This window comes from Hyalella azteca, unplaced genomic scaffold (assembly GCF_000764305.2).
Source record: "Hyalella azteca isolate HAZT.00-mixed unplaced genomic scaffold, Hazt_2.0.2 contig15575, whole genome shotgun sequence".
Taxonomy (NCBI): Eukaryota; Metazoa; Arthropoda; class Malacostraca; order Amphipoda; family Hyalellidae; genus Hyalella; species Hyalella azteca.
The window spans coordinates 58,323-80,122 of NW_025945419.1; the positions used below are offsets into that span (position 1 = coordinate 58,323).

Sequence of the window (21,800 nt, forward strand, 5' to 3'; positions counted from 1 at the left end):
GAGCATTAGCAGTTAATAATAAAAAATGAGTGCGGTTTCTGGTTTTCAGATCTAATATGAATTACTTCAAGTAATTATAGTTGTTAATTCATACCTAAATCATCCAAAATTCGACACCGCCCTTATCTTACAACTCCACAAGTGACCATATTTACCGCAGCTTTTTAAGCGCGAAGTGAATAATGCAATTATTCTTAAATCTTCTAGGCTTATTTCATTAATATACGTACCGAAATATTGATTTAGCCTGCAGCTATCTGGAATAAAGACACTCCATCATTAAATATAAACTCATAGACCCGCAACGACGCCGATACTTCAGCAATGGCGGCTTCAACAATGCGCATGACAAACAAGTTACTCGGCTTGAAACCAGAGGGCGCTGAATGAACAAAAGAAGTATTGAAATTCTTTAAATCTGAATTACTTTTTGCTTTATAAACGGGTGAACGTAAAAAATGTAAAAAATACACTGAATTTGATTTTTTATAAATTGATTACGCAATTATTTTAATTATGAATCATTTATCGCATTTGCATCTATACTCTATAAGGAGGTCACCGAATCGGTGTCAATTCTTTTAATTAATTCAGCCGATAAAATCTACGCTGTTTACATTTTGAGCCAACAGTGACGTCATTCTAGAGATGCGCAGTACGGCGAAAAATCTCCATCGCCGTAGGTCTAACTTATACAAGTTCAATCATGGATAAAACCTGATAAAAAACTGCGCTGCAACTTCTCCACTCGACAACATTTCTTCTCGCTTCGAGTCACCAACATGTGGAACAGCCTCCCTGATAGCATCGTTGACGCTCCGAGTTTGAAAGCCTTCAAAAACAGACCAGACGAAGCTATGCAGGAGCATATGTTCAGTCTAAAAATGCCTAACAAATTACGGACCAGGCAACAAGTCCAGCAGCTATTTCAATCAATCGTCAGTTATGGAAAGATCGGGTTCCAAAGGCCGGATTCCTTGTGAATCAAGTCACGAAAAATTCAAGAATCGGCAACAGGCCATGGGCCTATTTCTTCAATGCAGACACTTCTATTCTATTCTAGTCACCGCTGTGCCTTCACCTTAATCAATCATATAAGGCTTATTTCTGGAAAAAAAATTATGTTTCTCAGTGATGCGTGATATGCCATTAAACTTAGATCCTGCTTCGAAGTTTTAACTATATAAGTGTTAATGAAAACATTGAAAACTGTGGTTCTGCTTTGAAGTTTGAACACAGTAACTATAATTTAGTGGAGACCCTGTACCTGCAATTAATCAGGTCTACGCTGGAACACCGTCATCTGCATCAGTGATACACAGCTTAAAGATAATAGCGCCGTATGTCTTCAGCCAAAACTTCAGCATGCTCGCTCATAAGCACGCAGTTCTCTGCCTGCTTATGAGCGAAGGCCTAACATATTCTGGCCCATCCTCCTCACGCTGTCCCGACTCTACCTTCTAACTTACCACTCTTCTCTGTAACCCTCTTCCACACGCTCAAAGTAATCTTCAGTCTAGTATGTCATGCCCGGTTTGAGCGGCAAGACGGAGCGTGTGGGCGCTCGAAGTTTGACGTTTTGAATGACGGGTGGGCGAAGTTTGAGGTTTGACAAACCTGGAAAAGACGAACGGGCGAGACCTTTGGGTTCATGCACGACTGACGAAAAGTTTGAGCGTGTGGACGGGCAAACGACTAATTGGTCAAACTTTTCATACCTCAAGATATCCGACACTGTTTTCACGATTTCTTTTGGTGAGTTTATCGAATTATATCGTAGTTTCTCCTGCTTGTAGTAAATTCAATCAAAAAGCTACAGTGACAAGTACAAGAGAGAACTAGCCTATGCGGCATTGATTACTAAGTGCAAAGAAGTTGATCCTACAGCAAACAAAGACTATGTAACGAAGAAAGTAAACTCTTTATCGAAAAGAATGTGTCGAAATTAAGTCGTCAATGCGGCCTGGTGCTGGTAGGGATGCTGTCTATCAACCCACATTGTGGTATTAAAAAAAAACATTTTCGGGACCATCGCGCACGTTAGCATCGCTTTAACCTAATTATGGTGGCACAAACTGCGACCACTGCAGCGAGCAGGACTAGCTCCTCCATTGCCGAGAGCGCACGAGACTTAAGAAAAGTTTGAATCCTGTGGACGCTCGTCAGTCTTCCGTCTTGTCGGCCAAACTTTGGCATGACATGCAAGACTGACGATGATAAGTGCGAGCGTGTAAACGGGGCTTAACGTCCGGCAGCCAATGAGGTTAGGTTAAGTCCGTTCTGGTACGTTTTGTGTGGTGAAATGTTGAAACGTGTGTAGGTTAGGCCAGAAGAGGTTAGACGGAGTATGTTTGGCCAGATGCAGTTTGACCACGCTTAACTTTGGCATGCATGCGCTGTGGCTGTTGACATACGGCTTCAAGAACTTGACTTCATACGCTGCTATCCCATCTAGCGTTCTTACTCACGGAAAGGAATGTGATTAAAGTGTGTAGTTGAGCGAAGCTGGCCTCCGGCATGCGCCCTAGTAAAGTAGTTAATGCATGAAGCTGGACGTTGGCTCCAGGGCTTATTTATCAGTAAAATTTATGGCCTACGGCTACACCCCCGACCTTTGGCATGCGCCCCGAAAAAAGTAGTGTCTTGTGCCTAGTTCGTTGATCACAGAATGAGGGGACCGATCGTTGCATCAATATCCCTATGTTCGAAATTCAACTTATTGGAGTTCAAATGACACTTTTTTCATGTTTGTATGCGAAATGCTAAGGCAATTATGAATGGCTAGAACCGTTTATGTAAAATTGTGCAAGAAAATGGCACAAGATATTTTATTTACCAGATCGGATCATTTTGAAAGTATCAAAATCGTGGATACCTTAAATGATCGCTTCTGATTTAGACGCATTTTTTAATTGTTTCATGAACGTTTATGCAAAGTGCGTTGGCATCAAAACTTTCTATCTACCGAATATTTAATTTTAATTCAAATTTTACATAGTACGAAAAATTTCATCTTCTTGGGCGAATCATGATTGCATGGCCAATACTTCAAATTTTCGTACGAACATGATTCTTTCCATGTAAATAGAACGATGCACTTGCGTATACTGTACGTGGGTTCGCTGTCGGGCATCCGCTGCAGCTGATAGTGTGAGTCGCATTGCACAACAAATCGGTCACTTGCCGCGACCAGTTCATTGTGAGCTGTGGTGTGACTAGTTGCACACTGACGCCTTCCAGTGCAAAGATTATATAAGGTAAAAATATTTAAAGAGTATTACGAGAAGGCTACCTATCATACCTAGCCACTGAATATCTGTACTTAAGACTGTGTGATGAGTTTTGCTATTTGCAGATTCGTAGTAGAAGGTTAAAACATCGCAATATGGTCAATGCAGGGACATTTCAGCTGGCATGAGCAGTTCGTCACTCCTACTCCAAGGTCACAGCGTATTTTCAAGACCCGGAAATTTTTTGCAGAAAATTTTCTGTGCCCTCTTTGATGGAATTTGGTCTTAAATCCCAAATGTTTTTATGCTTAAGGAATAAGAAATAAATGATGTTCGAAAGAACGTTCAAGTTTGAACATGCTTTGCGTCCTGTGTCACTTTGCTGATGGCAGTTTTGATAAAAAACATGTATCGCTGCATGTTTTTCTTTTCATTGAGCAAATGAAACAAATGTCAACAAATGTCTCGTTACAAGTAAATTACCCAATAAATAATAATTTTATTAAACTACATACTAAAATTCAAAATGTTTAATGATACTCCCGACTCAGGTGCATATTTTTCTTTAAATCCACAGAACTGATTCCTTAAGCGTTTATTAATTAAAAAAATTATTGTAATATGTGATTTTCGCGCTGATTTGATTTTTTCAGCCTTATGATCATATTCAACGTGACCTTGCTTAACATCATATCAGAAACGTTACTGCAAACCTAAAATCCCGTTAACGAAAACGTTGTTCTTCGAACGTTCAGTTTCGATTTCACGTCGAGCCCTAAAATCTCAGGCTTGTGCTAAACAATCCACCGCTTATCATTTTTCTAGTAATACGTGTTCGCACTCGTGACTCATGATAGTTTTATTACCCTTACTTCATTTATTTTCATGTTAAACTGACGTGAACAGCACACTGCCCTACGGCGAATCAGGTCGTGCCGCCATGACAGCTTGGCGCGTCTTCTGTGTGATACTCGGCCTGGTGGTGGGCAGTGGCAACGCTGGGGCGACAGGTGGGTGCTGGGGCAGTTGATGAGCAGTAGCACCACTTGGTGGCAGGTGGGTGCTGGGGCTGTTGATGAGCAGTGGCGCCGCTTGGTGGCAGGAGGGTGCTGGGGCTGTTGATGAGCGGTGGCACCACTTGGTGGCAGGTGGGTGCTGGGGCTGTTGATTAGCAGTGGCGCCGCTTGGTGGCAGGAGGGTGCTGGGGCTGTTGATGAGCAGTGGCACCGCTTGGTGGCAGGTGGGTGCTGGGGCTGTTGATGAGCAGTGGCACCGCTTGGTGGCAGGAGGGTGCTGGGGCTGTTGATGAGCAGTGGCACCGCTTGGTGGCAGGTGGGTGCTGGGGCTGTTGATGAGCAGTAGCACCACTTGGTGGCAGGTGGGTGCTGTTGCAGATGTTGTGACGCAGATTGTGCAACAGGTATTGTGAGGCTGAGTGTGCAGCCAGTGTTGTGACATGCAGTGTGCTATATAACTCAGAATATGACGATAAGCGCAGAGCAGAGTGACAATATCACAATATGCATAATCTTTGTCAAAATCTAAATATTAATCTTTACATTTTATACAGGGTCCGCCATATTCATGGCAACGGATGTTTGCTATATAAAATAATTGGTATCTAGGAGGCTTTTCTTTCCTAATTAAGCTTGATATCATCTATTAATTCGTCTATTTTATATTGCAGAAGTCTAAGATGTCTAAATTTACTATTACTTATGGCAGTTGATAGAAATGCAATTGTAACCCTTCATGAAAAGGGCGAGAGTAATTCAGTTATTGCAAAAAAGCTCAATATTCGTCGTGAAACTATGGGGAAGGTGGTAAAAAAATTCAAGGAAACTGGTGAAACATGCAATCGACCTGGTCAAGGAAGGAAACGAAGTTTCCGAACAAAACAATTGATCAAAAACACGAGGGAGAAGTTGAGGAGAAACCCTCGTCGCTCAGCTGCAGAATTGGCTGCAGAAGCATGAGTCAGTCAGACATCAATGCGTAGTCCTCAAAGATGACCTCAAAACCTCCCCTTACAAGATGCAAACAAGGCATGAACCAACAGACCGTCATGAACGAATGAGGCTCGAAAGATGCCAGCACATTCTGGATCTCATTGAGGATGGCACGCTGCCCAACCTGTCTCTTATACACATCTAGATGTGTATAAGAGACAGATTCTATTCGTTGCGTTTATAAACGATCTGCCAGAAGCTGTGTCTAGCGTTTGCTCGATGTATGCTGACGACACAAAAATTTATAATACAGTGAAGAATACGCCGCAAAAAGTACAGTTGCAAGGTGATCTTGACAGGCTGGTTGACTGGGCTGATAAGTGGCAGCTGCGTTTTAGCGCTGATAAATGTAAAATTATCCCCCTTGGCAGGAATAATGAACAAAAAGATTACAGTATGAGAAGACAAGGTTGCAACGACAGAGTGATGATGTCGAAGTCGACAATGGAAAAGGGTTTAAGAGTTAATATCAACAATGAGTTGAAATTTTTAAAGCATATTGAAGGTCAAGTTAATATAGCCAATAAACGACTTGGACTGATCAGACGCTCTTTCGAGTTCCTAGATGCAGAAGCGATGAAGCAGTTGTTTGTTGCTCGTGCGCCCGAACCTAGAGTTTGGAAAAGTGTAATCACCGAAATTGGAAAAGGACAAAAATTTATTAGAGAGTGTTCAAAGACGCGCAACAAGGATAGTTCCGGGCTTGAAAGGCAAGTCCTATGGGTAATGATTAAAGATTATGAAGCTTCCAAGCCTCAGTTATCGACGTCTGCGTGGGGACCTCATTGAAGCATACAAGTATACTCATGGCTTATACAAGGTCCCAGAAGGATTACTAGAATTTGAAACAAGAACCAACACCAGGGGCCACGGCTATAAACTAAAAAAACTGCGTTGTAACACGTCCATGCGACAACATTTCCTCTCCCTTCGAGTCACCGACATGTGGAACAGCCTCCCTTATAGCATCGTTGACCCTCCGAGTATGAACGCCTTCAAAAACAGACTAGATGAAGGTATACAGGAGCATATTATCAGTCATAAAATGCCTAGCAAATTACGGACCAGGCAGCAAGTCCAGCAGCTATCTCAATCAATCGTGAGTTATGGAAAGATCGGGTTCCAAAGGCCGGATCCCTTGTGAATCAAGTAACGAAAAATTCAAGAATCAGCAACAGGCCATGGGCCTATTTCTGCAATGCCGACACTTCTATTCTATTGCAAAAAAGTTCCAAATTCGTCGTGAAACTGTGTGGAAGGTGGTAAAAATATTAAAGGAAACTGGTGAAACATGCAATCGACCTGGTCATCAAGGAAGGAAACGAAGTTTCCGAACAAAACAATTGGTCTAAAACACGAGGGAGAAGTTGAGGAGAAACCCTCGTCGCTCAGCTGCAAAATTGGCTGCAGAAGCAGGAGTCAGTCAGACATCAATGCGTAGAGTCCTCAAAGATGACCTCAAAACCTCCCCTTACAAGATGCAAGCAAGGCATGAACTAATAGACCGTCATGAACGAATGAGGTTCGAAAAATGCCAGCACATTCTGGATCTCATTGAGGATGACACACTGCCCAACTTGGTGTTCAGTGACGAGAAAAAATTTGACATTGAACAAAGCGTTAACCGTCAAAATGACAGAGTTTGGAGTTGGGATGGATCTGTGGCAACCAGAACAGCAACATAAGGTCAAACCCCCATGTCCGCGATGGTTTGGGCCGCGGTAACCGCCACTGGGAGGTCCCCACTCGTTTTTGTCCCTTCAGGAGTGAAATTGAACAGTCAGAGATACATTTCGGACATTTTGGAAGCTGTGTTGTTACTTTGGGCCCGTACACATTTCAACGGCTCACCATGGAGTTTTCAACAAGACTCTGCCCCATCACATGGCTCAAACATGACCCAAAACTGGATTCAGGGTCACATCTCAGCGTTCATTATAAAAAATGAATGGCCCTCAAGAAGCCCTGATTTGAATCCTCTCGACTTTTCTGTGTGGGCTATTTTAGAGAGTAGGGTCTGCAGAACACCTCATGATTCTTTGGATAGTTTGAAGTCTAAATTGACACGAGAATGGGACTTGATCCCTCAAGAAATGCTACATGTCTCCTGTGAAGCTTTCCCGCGTAGATTGGAGGCCGTATTTAAAAATTAGGGTGGTCATATTGAATAAATATGTCTAAAAATTGTCTGGGAATTCTTGGCTACTAGCTCATCCAATAAAAAACAATGCACCTGTTTCTTTCATTGAGAAATAGCAAAAAACATGCGTTGCCATAAATATGGCGGACCCTGTATATAAGGCCATACAAAAGTACGGAATGAGATAAGTAGTCTCAATCCGGAGATTGTATGAGCCCTCGACGTATTTTGACGACCGTCGGCCAAACAGAACTATTCTCCCAATAACAAAGTCGCTGCTGGGTTTGCAGTGGTTCGGACGGATGGGAATCTTGGTCTGGAGTGCGTGTTAGGGGACGGTGCTGTTGGCCGCTGCGAAGAGCTGACCGCCTGCATGAGGACGGGGGGCGTGGCGCGACACAACGGAGCCGTGACCTTATGCAAGACTTCCTCTGCCGCGGCCGTGCACGTCTGCTGCCGGAGGCCCGAGATCATCGCCATGCAAAGTGAGGATCTCTCACAGCAACGATAAATTTGTCATCATCCTAATATAAATTCCTTCGTCCTTATATTATTCATTCTGCAGTCATTGTCGAGGACGTTCCATGAGCTTGCTTCATAGAGCTCATGAAAAAAAATGAGTTAGACATTTTATTATGACGAGGTATCAACGAAACTAAAGCGTGTGTATTCTTAGTTAATCTTAGAATCGCCTGATTTGAACGCAGTTTATGGTTTTCAAAATAGTCTGAAAATGTATGAGTTCTTCACCATGTGAGTTTCATATTATAATCCATATTATTATATTATGAAAGCTTTGCATATGGATAAATGTTGAAGTAACAAAATGTAATGTTTTTGAACTTTATTGGAATTTTCTTAGCTTTTAACTTCTTGGTTAACTTGCGATTCAAAACAACTTTTATAATTTATGTCAGTTTATTAGTGTAAGTAATAACATTCGCGTGCTGGCAGTGTGCTCAGCGTGGACGCAATACTGGAGTGCCGCCGCCTCGCAGGAATTCAACGTCTCGTGCATCACTTCACGGCCTCTCATATACGGGGGGCAAGAGACCTTGCTGGGGGAGTTCCCTCACATTGTGAGTCATGCAGGAAGTTGTAGTGGCTACCCATCCATTACTTAAGAATATTTATCGACTGTTGGAACCCGAGTGTAGTGTTCTTCGTCATGTAAACTAATTGGATCTCTTGTTGACTATTGGGACCTGACTGTTGTGTTCTTCATCGTGTATACTTGGGATCTATTGTCGACTTCCAGGACCAGAGTGTAGTGTTCTTAATCGTGATATAGATGCGGAAAGATGATTGCTGAGGCTTCCAAGAAATTAATAAATATTTAAGAGAATCTGAAAAAATTGTCAGTTTTTGAATTGCTCTTCGTTTTTCGGTTCGCGAAATTGGCAATTGAGAAAATATGTCTAGTCTCTCTCTCCACGGAGTCTACATGTGAATTACCACGCAAAAACTCCAGTCCACAGGTATTTGTGAAAACTAAATATTTTTCGTAAAACCACAACAATTATGAACTGGGACTCTTAACGTCTCGGTCAAAAATCGAGAATTATGGTTTTTCCATTTTCTTAACTCATTTTGTAGCTGCTGAAAAGGCGCGTCTAACGCAGTACACCGCATGTATGTGCGTGCTATAGTTTTTGCGTAAAGCAATTTCAAAAATGTATAAAATGCACGTTTTTTTAACAATACGTTCAAAGATTTCTTAAATTAAACCTGTATTTATAGATCATTATTCATGTTGATTGCAAAGTGTTTGCACTAGTTTGAAAGCTACAAACGATGAGCGTTCAAGAAAGCAAATATCACGGATGTACATGCTATAATTTTTGCGTAATGCAGTTTTGAACTTATAAATTGGGCTACAATATCAAGCAATTTTTTGGACATCTCCTTTTTAGCGCATTTTCTCATTTATGGAAAAAAATGCACTATTATGCTCGCCATGTCCTGTCCGTCCGTTACTTCACGTTTTCGTCTACGATAAAATGCGCTCTCTGTCACTCACTGCAGTGAGTACTGAGTTATATTTTTTCAATTAACTTTACTTATTTGGCTCTCCTGAACAATCAAAATTTCCAAAATGCGTCATCTTGCAAATCTATCTCCTCCTGTGATTTTCGAGCTACAGCATTGAGAGATATACCATTCGATTCGCAAAGAAAAGATATAGAGAATGGTCGTAGCTTTTTTGTACTTTCGTTGCAGTTTGGATTATATTTTGCAAAAAGGGGGAGGGGGAAAACCGAAAAACGGACGAAAAATCCCCCCATTCACATAAATAAGAACTTCGAAAAAAGATACGACGAATCGCTAGATATGGTCTTTGCGCATCGAATGAAATGTATTTCGTTGTTGTAGCTTGAAAATCCTAGGAGGAGATAGATTGCTACAGTACCTCTTTTTGCCGTATTCTATAAATTTCACGTTTTCTTTCATTTTTTTTCGAAAATATTACATGAACACAAAAGTCTTAGATTTCTATTTTACACATGTGCACCAAGTTTCAAGGTGATCCGTCCGTAAATAAAAAAGTTTTTTTACCGAGTTGCTCCCCTTAAATGCGACATTGCACTACGGGCTGTATAGTAGTACATGTACCAGGATACAAGACACGGTTTCATCGGTCCGTTCTTAGCAGCTGAATTAGTGAGACGTACGGCTGGTGTGCTACAGGTGGCGGTGGGCTGGTGGATGGAGGAAAAACCGGTATGGAAGTGCGGTGGGTCGCTCATCACGCCCTTCTTCGTGCTCACTGCCGCTCACTGCATCGAGTGAGTGGCAGTTATTGATGACGAGACCTCACTGCTGCATCGCTGACCCAGGATTGTGCTCTAAAGTGGACATAAGCATATGTTATTGGAATTTTATAATTCAAATTTGATCGTTAAGAACCGGCATGCATTTATACTGTTCTAAACGCACGTTTTGCATGCGCTACCAACGATTCAAACAGTCTTATATCAGATTATTTCCTTCAATCGCTTGGAAGGGAACAAATCATGTAATAAAAAGTGTGCATGCAATATAAAATAATGTCAAAACCTATCTCTAAGTCGGTGACTAGCTCTACTAACATTGACTTTATATTTGGATGCCATCGATAGTTCGATTTCATTGTTATTGCGAAAAATACAACACTAAAAAGAATTTATCTTTCGTTAATGTACGGAATTGATAGACTGGTATCAATTCTGTTTCAATAAACCGAAGTCACAATTAACCTACGGCCATAAAATTTATACGAGTTTACTCGGCAATCCTTAACTGACTGCTGCGTTCAGCCGCAACATCACGATGGTGGTGAGGTTGGGGGAGCACGACCGCTCAGCGCATGATCGGGGAGTGCTACCGCGCCTCAATCTGGGACTGCCACCGGGGCTCGCGGGGGAAGAAATCATCAAAGAGCGATTCACTGAATCGGTGCCTATCGAACAAGAGATTAACGTGAGTCATCATTGCCTACCATTATAAATTCAAGGTCATTCTTTTCATTAATCAGGCTAATCTGTTATCTTGCTTAAAAATGTTGCTTAACTCTGTTATGTTGCCACGCCAATGTACGCGCCTGTGACGTGTATATCTCAGTGATATAAGCATGAACACCCAATTTCAGGAACATCACGAGGCTCCATTGGGCAAAAGCCATCACCAATAATTGTTTTTAAGTATTAAGTGCTGTAAAGAAGAGACGCCTCGGAAGGTGAGCATTTGAATTTTGCGAAAGGCGACTATGATAAACTCAGTGAAGCAGTGAATGCAGCGAATATTTCGAATTGTATTAAGGACATGAATGTGTCTGAGTCATGGTCATTTCTCAAGGACACGGTTATGTCTGCAGTTGATGCGTGTGTATCTAATATTAAGCTCGGTGAAACCAAAAAACTCAGAGAATGAACAGTATAGTTCTAGCTAAGCTGTAAACCACGAAAGAAGCCTACCATGCAGCGTTATTTACAGACTCGTCCCGATGCTGATTATAACCTATACGCAATGGCTCGAAATCAAGCTAAAGAAAACTGGTTCCGCAGTAAAATCTTCGAAAAAATATTGCCCAAAAATGCAAAAAAGAACCCGAAAGCCTTTTTTGCTACGCTAGCTCAAAGTGCCAAAGGACGGTATTTCTGATTTGAAAGTAGATCAACGAAAGATATCCTCTGATGAGGGCAAAGCTAACGTTCTTAATCAGTTTTTTAGTAGAGCTAGTATTCACTGATCGAAGAGGACTTGAACAGTATTCCAGCTATTGAGGAGCGCCAGTCGGCTCTAAATAAACAAGTTTTGAAATACAAGAAGAAGAGGTTCTCAAGCGCCTGGTAGCTCGGAACCCCAAAAAGTCATGTGGATCGGACGGCTTCCACCCCAGATTACTAAAGAGTTAGCAACCGTCGTAGCTTGCCCTTTGACGTCATTTTTTTGAAAAACTTTGAACGAAGGGATCTTACCGGCTGACTGGAAAGAAGCTCAAGTGACACCATTCAAAAAAGGTGACAAAAGCTGCCCGGGCCACTATCGCTCTGTCAGTTTGACATGTGTCGTTTGCAAGGTAATGGAATCTGTTGTGAGGGATCAATTGTTCGATCATTTGACTGTTAATAATCTCCTATCAGACTGTCGACATGGCTTTATTGCCGGTAGATCCTGCACCACTAACCTCTTGGCTACTCTGAATGAATGGACCCTACTGGACGAAAGGAAGCCAGTAGATGCAGTGTATCTTGATTTTGCCAAGTTATTTGACAGTGACCCACGTAAGCGGCTGTTGCTTAAATTCAAGTATTTGGGAATTGAGAGATGATGTACTCAGTTGGATAAGAGAATTTCTAGTAGGGAGACGACAACGTGTCAGTATTAATGGGTCCGTATCAGACTGGGCTTCAGTGCGCAGCGGCGTGCCACAAGGAAGCGTTCTCGGGCCTGTTTTATTCGTTGCGTTTATAATCGATCAACCAGAAGCAGTGTCTAGCGGGTGCTCGATGTATGCTGACGACACAAAAGTTTACAATACAGTGAAGAATACGTCCCGAAAATCACAGTTGTAAGGTGATCTTGACAGGCTAGTGGACTGGGCTGATAAGTGGCTGCTGCGTTTTAATGCTGACAGATGTAAAGTTAAGTAATCCACCTTGGCAAGAACAATGAACAGCAAGATTGCAGTATGAGAAGACATGGTTGCGACGACAGAGTGATGATGTCGAAGTCGACAATGGAAAAAGACTTAGGAGTTAATGTCGATGAGTTGAAAATTTTTAAGCATATTGAAGATCACGTTAATAAAGCCAATAAACGACTTGGATTGATCAGACGCTCTTACGAGTACTTAGATGCAGAAGCGACGAAGCTCTTGTTTATCGCTGTCGTGCGTCCGAATCTAGAGTTTGGAAATGCCGTGTGGTCACCAAAACTAGAAAAGGACAGTACTTTAGTCGAGAGTGTTCAAAGACGGTCAACAAGGGTAATTCCGGGATTAAAAGGCAAGCCTTATGAAAAAAGATTAAAGATTATGAAGCTTCCATTAAGCTTCTGTTATTGATCTCTGGTGGTGACCTCTTTGAAGTATACAAGTATACCCACGGTTTATACAAGATCCCAGAATGAGTCCTAGAATTTGAAACAAGAACCAACACCAGGGGCTATAAACTAAAAAAAGTGCGTTGTAACACATCCATGCTACAACATTTCTTCTCGCTTCGAGTCACCGACATGTGGAACAGCCTCCCTGATAGCATAGTTGACGCTCCGAGTATGAACGCCTTCAAGAACAGACTAGAACAGCATATGTTCAGTCTTGAAATGCCTTGCACCTTATGGACCAGGTGAGCAGCTATCTCAAACAATCGTCAGTTATGGAAAAACCGGGTTCAGAAGACTGGATCCCTCGTGGAATCAAGTCACGAAAAGTACAAGAATCGGCAACAGTCAAATTCTATTCTATTATGAACAACGAACATTTTATATTTGGTTTGCCGTTATGCGGTTTCGAGAGAATCCAACAATGTGTATCGAACGGCATTTTGATAGGGCGATACGAGTTATTTGTACATTTTACTTTTCTCAGTATGCATCAGTATTTACTTCGGATTCGTTCAATGATCCTGGCTAAGCCACCAGTATCTTTGCCAACAATGTATATTGAAGTGCAATTAAATTATCTCGGACAGGTGACGCAGATCTTCTCCTATCCTGACTACCAGAAATGGTACCACGACATCGGGCTCCTCAAACTCGAACATCCTGTGAGTGATAACCCCTAGACTGATCATTATTTCTGCGTAATTTTTTATAGATTTTCCCACGTTTTTGTCTTCGTTTGTTTGACACCTGGAACCACAAATATATAGATAAAATTGTTTGAAGCGTTTCCACGATTAATATCGTGTCGGGATATTAAATGACCTGAAATTTAATTTTTTTAGATAATAATAAAGAAATTCAAAACTTGGTAGAATCCTGAGATTTGGGATAGAGTGGTTCTAAAAGTGCAGGGATCGTTGATCTCTCCAATTTCAATCTGCTGTAGTGGGAGAAAATATCGTGATGAGCTCTTTCCTTTCGTTGCATGATGGATGAATGGACGTTCGATGTGCCTGTACAAGATTTCTGTGCTTCACAATAGCCATCCAGAACCAATGCATGGATGGATTCCAGCGTTCCTCGGGAACGGCAGAATTAATTAAATTTATTAGTTATCCAAAATGTTACATTCAAATTGCAATAGCGTTTTATTTGCTGACAACCTAGGTATACAATATTTATACATTAAGTCAAGTCGTCTTATGTTTCTGTACAAATATTAGTCGTTAGTTGGAATTCGATCAAAATCAAAAACATCTTTGTACTGTCATAACCCACGGTGGCCCACATCAAAATCGCGATCTTAAAAGCACGTCGCATTTTTCGTTTGGCAATATCTTCATTTTAGTCATGTATCAGACATTAATATGCATATGTACATTTCATACATACATACATACATATATGCAAGTTTGATTAAAGACCAGAGCACGATTTTATTAATAATCTTCTTGTTTTTATTTCAACGAGTCGAACAAAATTTCTTGCTGGCGCCGGGAGATCAAAAAGCATATCCCAGTTAAAATTTAAGGCCGTGGCGCGGTTGTTTATCGGCGTGGAGGGCGATTAGGAGCGCACAACGGCAGATTGGCCGCTTCTCCCAAATCTCGGCGATATTGCGCTCGTTGGCGGGAGGCGATGGACGGGCCGCTCTGCGACCATCGGCGATAATTTGCGCGAGACTTTAAGGTTGTTTACAAACGAGGGGCCGCCTGCTACTTACAACCATGTTTCGGCTGCTATATACATATAATCGATTCCTCAATCGAAAACGTACGTGCGTAATTTGGTGTTTGAACCTAAACTTAAACTTTGACATCCACTCCTGTTGAACAAAAGACCGTTGATGATATCGTATACCGATGTTTACACAGAGACATTGCATTTTTAGAACACTGTCACTTTCTTGTTAAATGGAATACTTCTATCTGACAAAAAGAATGTGAGCTCAAGTCATAATCAATTTAAATGATTTGAATGCTTACAGTTCGACTAAATGCTCGTTCTGCGTTGATGTATGTACGTACATGCGTACGTTTGTCAAGGCATATGATGGAACGAAATGAGAATTGATTGTACCAATTTTTTAAGCTTACGTATTGTAAGATATTAATTACTTTAATTATAGGACAAAAATATCTGGATTTATTTGGCTATCTTCAAAAATCTCAGGGTGCTTGAAGGCATGGAAATACGATTAAGGGGTGCAAGAGCAGAAAAATACTTGATAAGTTCGTGGCAGTAGAAAAGTAATGCTTGTTGCTCCAAGAGATAAATTTCTAATTCATGTCATAGAACACACTTAAATAATACGTAAGCTGTTAATTGGCAGAAAAAGCAACAGATGAACTTTCGGTTATGCATTCAGGGCCTATAAGAATTTGATTAAATGTTCAGGTCGCTATGAGTTGGGATGAAACTGCTTGATATTGTGATTACAGTGCATTGCTTGATCACAGGCAACAATGTACCTTCGGTTATTCAAACAAGGTCTAAAATTTTTTAATATTTTCAGGTGAGTTTCACAATTGTATCATATCGTGTTGCGGTTCAAATAATTCCTTCAGTGAAATAAAATCGTTTTATTTAATGGCGGTTACTGGGCGTGAGTGTCATACATAGCGTACATAACTCTGCTCAGTCATCTCACTACTTTTTGAACGAATTAAAAAAAAGTTAGTCATTAGTTTAAACAACCTCGATGCCAAAACCTGGTCAATGCTTTACGGTTCTTCTTCCTCATAGTTACTTTATCATGTTCGCAGGGAAAAATTTGTTGCTAGCCTCTTTAAATGTTTAAATATTATTCCCGTTTAACATGACGCAGCTTGAGGCAGTGAGTAGCTTAAACGAAGTTACATGTACGTTCGAGTTTGCCTTGACGCAGCTGCCCGGCCCCGGTGGGCTGCGCTGCATCCGGCGTTAGTTCAAAAGTTGTAGTAGTGATGATCACACGTGTGCGACGAACGTTGCTCATTGCAATCCTGTAATAGTAGTGGGGAAAGTGAACTTGAAAAGTATTCGACTTGAAAATTATAGATTATAATAGCTGAACTTTACTAGAAATGTATTCGTTTTTCTGTACAATGGTTCTGCAAGTGGAGTTCATTGAGAAACACGCCAGCGCTACCCGCATTACGGGAACCTCGTGTTGCCATAAGCATAATGCCGGCATTCTACTTCGCTCCGGAACTGGAAGTAATGGAAATTTTTAACTCGAGGTATATGCTGACATGATCATGTTATTTTAGCTGCTCGTGTCCATATACTTCAGGTTTTCATTTCTATCTCATCGAGAAAGCTGGATCCATGTGTGGAAATGCCTGCTCAATCAAGTTCAACTGCATGGTTAGGGTTAGTCTTCACCAGTCAAGCGGTCACCGTGTCGCTGCAAGAGAAACGCATACAAACACGGATAGAAATCCTATAGTCTCAAGTTCAACTCCGGAAGGAATCAAGTTACTGGTTCATTGTAATTATATGCTTGTTTTTCGTTGTATCGTTGGGTTTGGTACCAGAGTGAAATCGAAGTAATGTGAATTTCGTGATTTTCGCAGAATTGTATATCATTAGAGCATAAATTTCTGAACTTTCCATTGAATATGGCAATGTTAGGAAGGTCACAAGTTCGTACTAAAATTTCGACGATAGCACTTGACCTATTCTTCACAACCACTGTAGAAAAAATTTTATAGACTCTTGCAAATCAGTTCGATAGACCAATTGGTACGACTGAATGTGTTAGTCTGTTAGAATGTTTCGCACATGCATAATTAACTGCACGCTACCACTCATGTTTGAATGTTCCTCTTTGGCATTCAGTTCCCCCTCTTGTCGCAATGTGCAGTCATCTTCAACACCGCTCCTGTCACCATTTGACACGTTCACAGTTTCACACTCCCGACTACTTGTTACTAGATGGTCAATTCTCGCCAAGTGTATATTAGTCTCTCATTAAACTGAGACCTGAGAGTCCAGTTCAAATTAAACGTTGGCATGGCGGTTATCACTTCGATGCAGTGACCTTTAAATGTTTTATCAATACATTTTTTCAGCTGCCAATTGTTTCATTGTATTCAAAACCTTACTTCTGTTTATGTTTTATGGAAATTAGTATTTGATCATTTTAATATGTCCTCGGCTGTATATCCCGAAATTTTTTGCTTGTACTGTCATGCTGGAAATGCATGCACGTTCACATGAACGTGTATGCATATCCAGTATGGTAGTGCAGAGGCAATAATCTCGGCGATATACCGCCGAGTTTTTTTTTTGAATAAATATTTGGAGGCGGCCATGTAAGTAGCGCCGGAGTTTCATGCACGTCGCGACTATGATAGAGGCGCTACCGCGCGCGGACAGTCAATGAAACGCGCCGCGGCCGCGTGCCGTTTAAGAGCGAACCGTCGCGCATAAAAAAAATGGACATTTCGCCGATGATGCGGAGATGTTACTCGGGCGCCCCAACCGAGCGTCTTTACCTTAATCTACCCAAACACGCCGGCGATACGCCTTTGATTTTTGACTGGGATGTTACCAAATGACATGTTAATGGATTGCGACCTTTCGAAAATACAATTTTCATTATCAAGCAGGTGAAGGTTTTGCAACACTTGAAATTGAACTTATGAAATAACAGTGGTACAAATCAATGGTATTGTGGATATAATTTTAAATCAAATCGCTTTTTTCATTTCAGTGGATACAATTTGAAATCAAATCGCTCACTCACGGAAAAAACAAATGAGAAGATTGTTAATAAAAAGCATGCTCTGGTCTTTAATGAAACTTGCATAAAAGAGAAGCATCTGCCGAATTAAACATACATATGTATGTACATTTATTCTTTGAAAATTTGAGATTTTTTGCGGTGGGACTTTCTGGCTCGAAATTTTTTTATTTACTTTCTGGGACTTTCTGGCTCGAAGTATCCTATTTACTTCTATTATGTACTTATGTCCAACATAATTTCACTATTCAATACTTCTTTCAACTTGAAAATAAATGTTGCTACATTCGAAACGTCGTTAAATATATTATTATTATTTGCTAAATCTGCCTTTTGATCTACCAACCTCATCTAAAGAATTGTTCGACTTCTTGAAAATTATAATGCATTCTCTGGTCATTAATTGTACGCATTTATTCTTTTAAGCAGGTTTCATTGAAGACCAGAGAATTTGTCTTAGTGAGAATTTTCTTATTATTTTTTTTAATAAATCGAACAATATTTCGTTTGCACTGGTAAATCGAAAATCAGGAGACCGATGGACATTATTATTTCTTTAACGTTTCAAATGTATCAATCATTCATTATCAAGCTACAAGACAATACGTGCTCTCATCCAACAAGCTCTCAAAACCTGCTCATCTGAAAATTGATTTAAATATGGAGTGGAGAAATTGCAAAAGAATCTTAAAAAGAACCCGAAAGCCTTCTTTTTGTACGCTAGCTCGAAGTGCAAGATAAAGGATGGTATTTCTGATTTGAAAGTAGATCAACGAAAGATATCCTCTGATGAGGGCAAGGCTAACGTTCTTAGTCAATAATGGGCTTGCCAATAGAACAAGCGACACGGAAATTTTAAAACTTAGATGGAACCAAAGCAGACTCAACAACGAACCAGAGACTAACGCAAACGTCACAACCATCTACTACGAGAATCAAATGACCAGCGGTTATAAAGCAGATGAACGGATCCTTCAATCCATCGTTCACAGAAACATCGTAAGCGTAACTAATAATAAAATTGAACTACTGATCTATTATAAAAACAAGAAAACGCAGAATCTTGTAATGAAAAATAGTCCCTGCAAAAATGGGAGTTTTTCCTGAGACCAATGTAGTCTATACACTTTCTGCAATAGAGAAGATTTTAGACTTCTCCCTAAAATGGACTACATCGGGCCCACAACCACGACATTAAGCCGACGTCTCACGTGCCACCTTCAGTCTGGTGGACCAAGGAACCACCTGATGGAGGCCCACGACAAGACCATCACTCGTACGGTGCTGCACGAATGCACCAGCGTCGACATGCGAAGCCCCGACGCCAACCGACTCGCGATAGCTGAGGCCATCATTACTCTATGGATACTCCTCATTACTCCTGCAGCCGTCAACCTGCAAACTACTGGATTTGTCAGAACCTCGAGACTTTTTTAGAGTAATTTTATGCGATTTAATTCCTGATCATCTTCATATTTTTGTGATTTGGCAATTATTTCCGGCCAAATTCTGATTTTTGAGTAGTATCGTATTTACATGATTTTGTACTTGTGTCTATAGAAATTTCATCACTCAATGCTTCTTGTAACTTGGAAAATGAATGATTGATACATTAGAAACGTTGTTAACGAAATAAAAATGTGATTCGGTATTCGGTTTTCGATTTACAAGCGCAAACGAAAAATAGTGTTTGATATATCGAAAAAACTAATGAGAAAATTCTCAATAAAACAAATTCTCTGGTCTTCAATGAAACCTGATTAAGAACAATTTCTGCCAACCCGTACTAATTTCCGTGCATTTATTCCTAGACAAACGTTACTCATCAGTCATAGCCAAAGACAAAAATTCACAATTTAATTTACAGAAGTTTACTACAATTACACTAAGTCACACTACAGTCAGTTACGGCAGTATAAGTAAGTTACAATTATTTCAATTACATGTTGTCCTCGAAATATTCTCAATGTATTCACGTAAGATTATTTGCAGCGCATGTTGAGGCTCGTGAAGACTCCGCAATTAAGCAAAATTTCGTCTGATGATTTCAGGCGGGGCTGACGGCGCGCGTGTTGCCTGCTTGTCTCCCCATCTCGCCGCAGCACTTTGAGCACACCTCCACCTTCGCCGTCGCCGGCTGGGGCCGCTCTGAGGGCAGGCAGATTAAGACAATTTTAGAACGCTCGTGGCTGCCTTGTTACTTCCAATTTAGTATCATTTAAATTTGATCAAGTTCAGTTAACATATTTGCAACAATAAATAATTTTTTACTTAATTCCCTTATTTTTAGTTGACCTGCTGGGCTCAGTCGACCGTCTGCAGAAGGTTAAAATTGACTACATCGCACCCAACCGCTGCTGGCAACGTTTCAACGATCACCCAGCCCTCCGACCACCCTGGGGCGTAACCAAAGACATGATCTGCGCTGGTGCTGACGGCAAGGACTCCTGTACAGTGAGTAGTGTGCTGTCAACAAGGATTCGAGTGGAGTGAGTTGCGTGCTGTCAACAAGGACTCGTGAGGTGAGTTGTGTGCTAACAAGGACTAGTGTGGGGTGAGTTGTGTGCTGACAACAAGGACTCGTGTGGGGTGAGTAGTGTGCTGATAATGAGGGCTCGTGGGAGGAAAGTTGTGAGCAGCTACATTTGGTTTCTAACTGTGGTTATGTTACATCTCAGGGCGACAGCGGCGGGCCTCTGATGCAGGAGGATTTCGATCTTCCTGGAGCTCCTCCCGGGACGTGCGTTCCGCGTGTGGTGACAGGGGTGGTTAGCTTCGGTCCCGCAGTGTGCGGACAGTTTGGTGTCTACACGCGGGTCGCAGCCTACCTCGACTGGATCACCTCAATCGTGGCACCTAATGCGTCTTATTCACAGCAGAATAGTGTATAGTCCACTTACTCGGTATTGATACCTGTTTGTCTGACCAACCGGATGTCTATTGCTCCAATGGAAAACAACTATGATCATTCATCCTCCATGACCAACAAAATTTTTGCATCTGCTGCCCAATGTTTTCACTTATGATTATATATAATTCATCAATATATGCCTTTATGCAACTCTTCCCCTTTCACTGTAATTTCTCCTCACTTATGAGCCGTAGTAATAACTATTCTTCGGCAAGGACGTACATGCTTTGATTGTAGTCACGTGGAGGAAAATAAACGTTTGGAATTAGTCATGCGTTGAGAAGGATGCGTTTTGAATGAGGTCATGGCATTTCCTGTACTATACCTATTCTTCGATTGGAAGCACCGCTTACTCGGCGAGGACAGAGAGTCTCACTATAATAATGGAACTGAGATTTTTCTCCATTTCAAATAGTAGAAATATTGATTTACTTTAGATTTACGTTTCATTTGTTCTATGTCATAGCAGGAAGCAATTCCCAGGATGTTTCGCATTTCATATTGAACTTCTGATATGCATCATTTGAAGATGGTTACCTTGGTATGAAAAGTTGAAGTCGTTCCTCCAAAGTTTTAATACGGCTTCGGTACAAACTCCTCGCGCTTGAAGATATGAAAACTCACAAGCCATGGGAAGTGTTTAAGCTGGTATACTCTGGCAAATAAATAATTTAGATAATTAATTAAGGTAATTGTAAGAATTTTCGTTTTAGGAAAAATGCACGGAACTGCTTTTTAATTGCTTATTTCTCCTTTAAAGTTTTGTAATGTATATTTTGCCTTAAGATCGATTTTTGTGATGTTCCAGGTGTCTAAAAAAATCTACCATATATGTAATTTACACCAACTTCAGTCAAATTACCTTGTACAGTTACTTTTTTGCATTTAATTAATCTAGCAACCAAACTGCAAATTATTACTAATATCAATATAAGTATTTCTTCCTACATAGCATGAGAATGGCTGGACATCAAGACTGATGTCTGTCCTAACTTCCATCGGAGCTATGGTAGCGAAGACACGTATGTATATTGTTGACTGAAGATGTAAATCAGTAGATCTTTACGTACATATAAGCCGTCCTTGCAGGAGGATCTGTTCACAATCCATACTGTTATGTAAGGATAGTCGATTACGACTAAGTGACTGTCGCGCCTACCTTGGGTACCAGGATCTGGTGGCAATATAGTCGCCT

General features: G+C 41.0%; 1 protein-coding gene across 2 annotated transcripts; it reads left to right on the forward strand.

Moving 5' to 3' along the window:
• Positions 1 to 3,172: 3,172 nt before the first annotated feature.
• LOC108664707 (phenoloxidase-activating factor 3) lies at positions 3,173 to 21,344 on the forward strand. Of its 2 annotated transcripts, XM_018151373.2 has the most exons (10): positions 3,173 to 3,257; positions 4,137 to 4,240; positions 7,670 to 7,864; positions 8,334 to 8,458; positions 10,068 to 10,165; positions 10,676 to 10,838; positions 13,553 to 13,627; positions 19,746 to 19,848; positions 19,985 to 20,148; positions 20,373 to 21,344. In XM_018151373.2, exons 2-10 carry the CDS (start codon positions 4,171 to 4,173, stop codon positions 20,583 to 20,585), a joined length of 1,206 nt encoding a protein of 401 aa, XP_018006862.1. In that variant the 5' UTR covers positions 3,173 to 3,257; positions 4,137 to 4,170; the 3' UTR covers positions 20,586 to 21,344. The 2 variants fall into 2 exon arrangements, with proteins under 2 accessions (XP_018006862.1, XP_018006863.1); XM_018151374.2 differs by lacking the exon at positions 3,173 to 3,257 and having other exon boundaries at positions 3,833 to 4,240.
• The last annotated feature ends 456 nt before the right edge of the window (positions 21,345 to 21,800 follow it).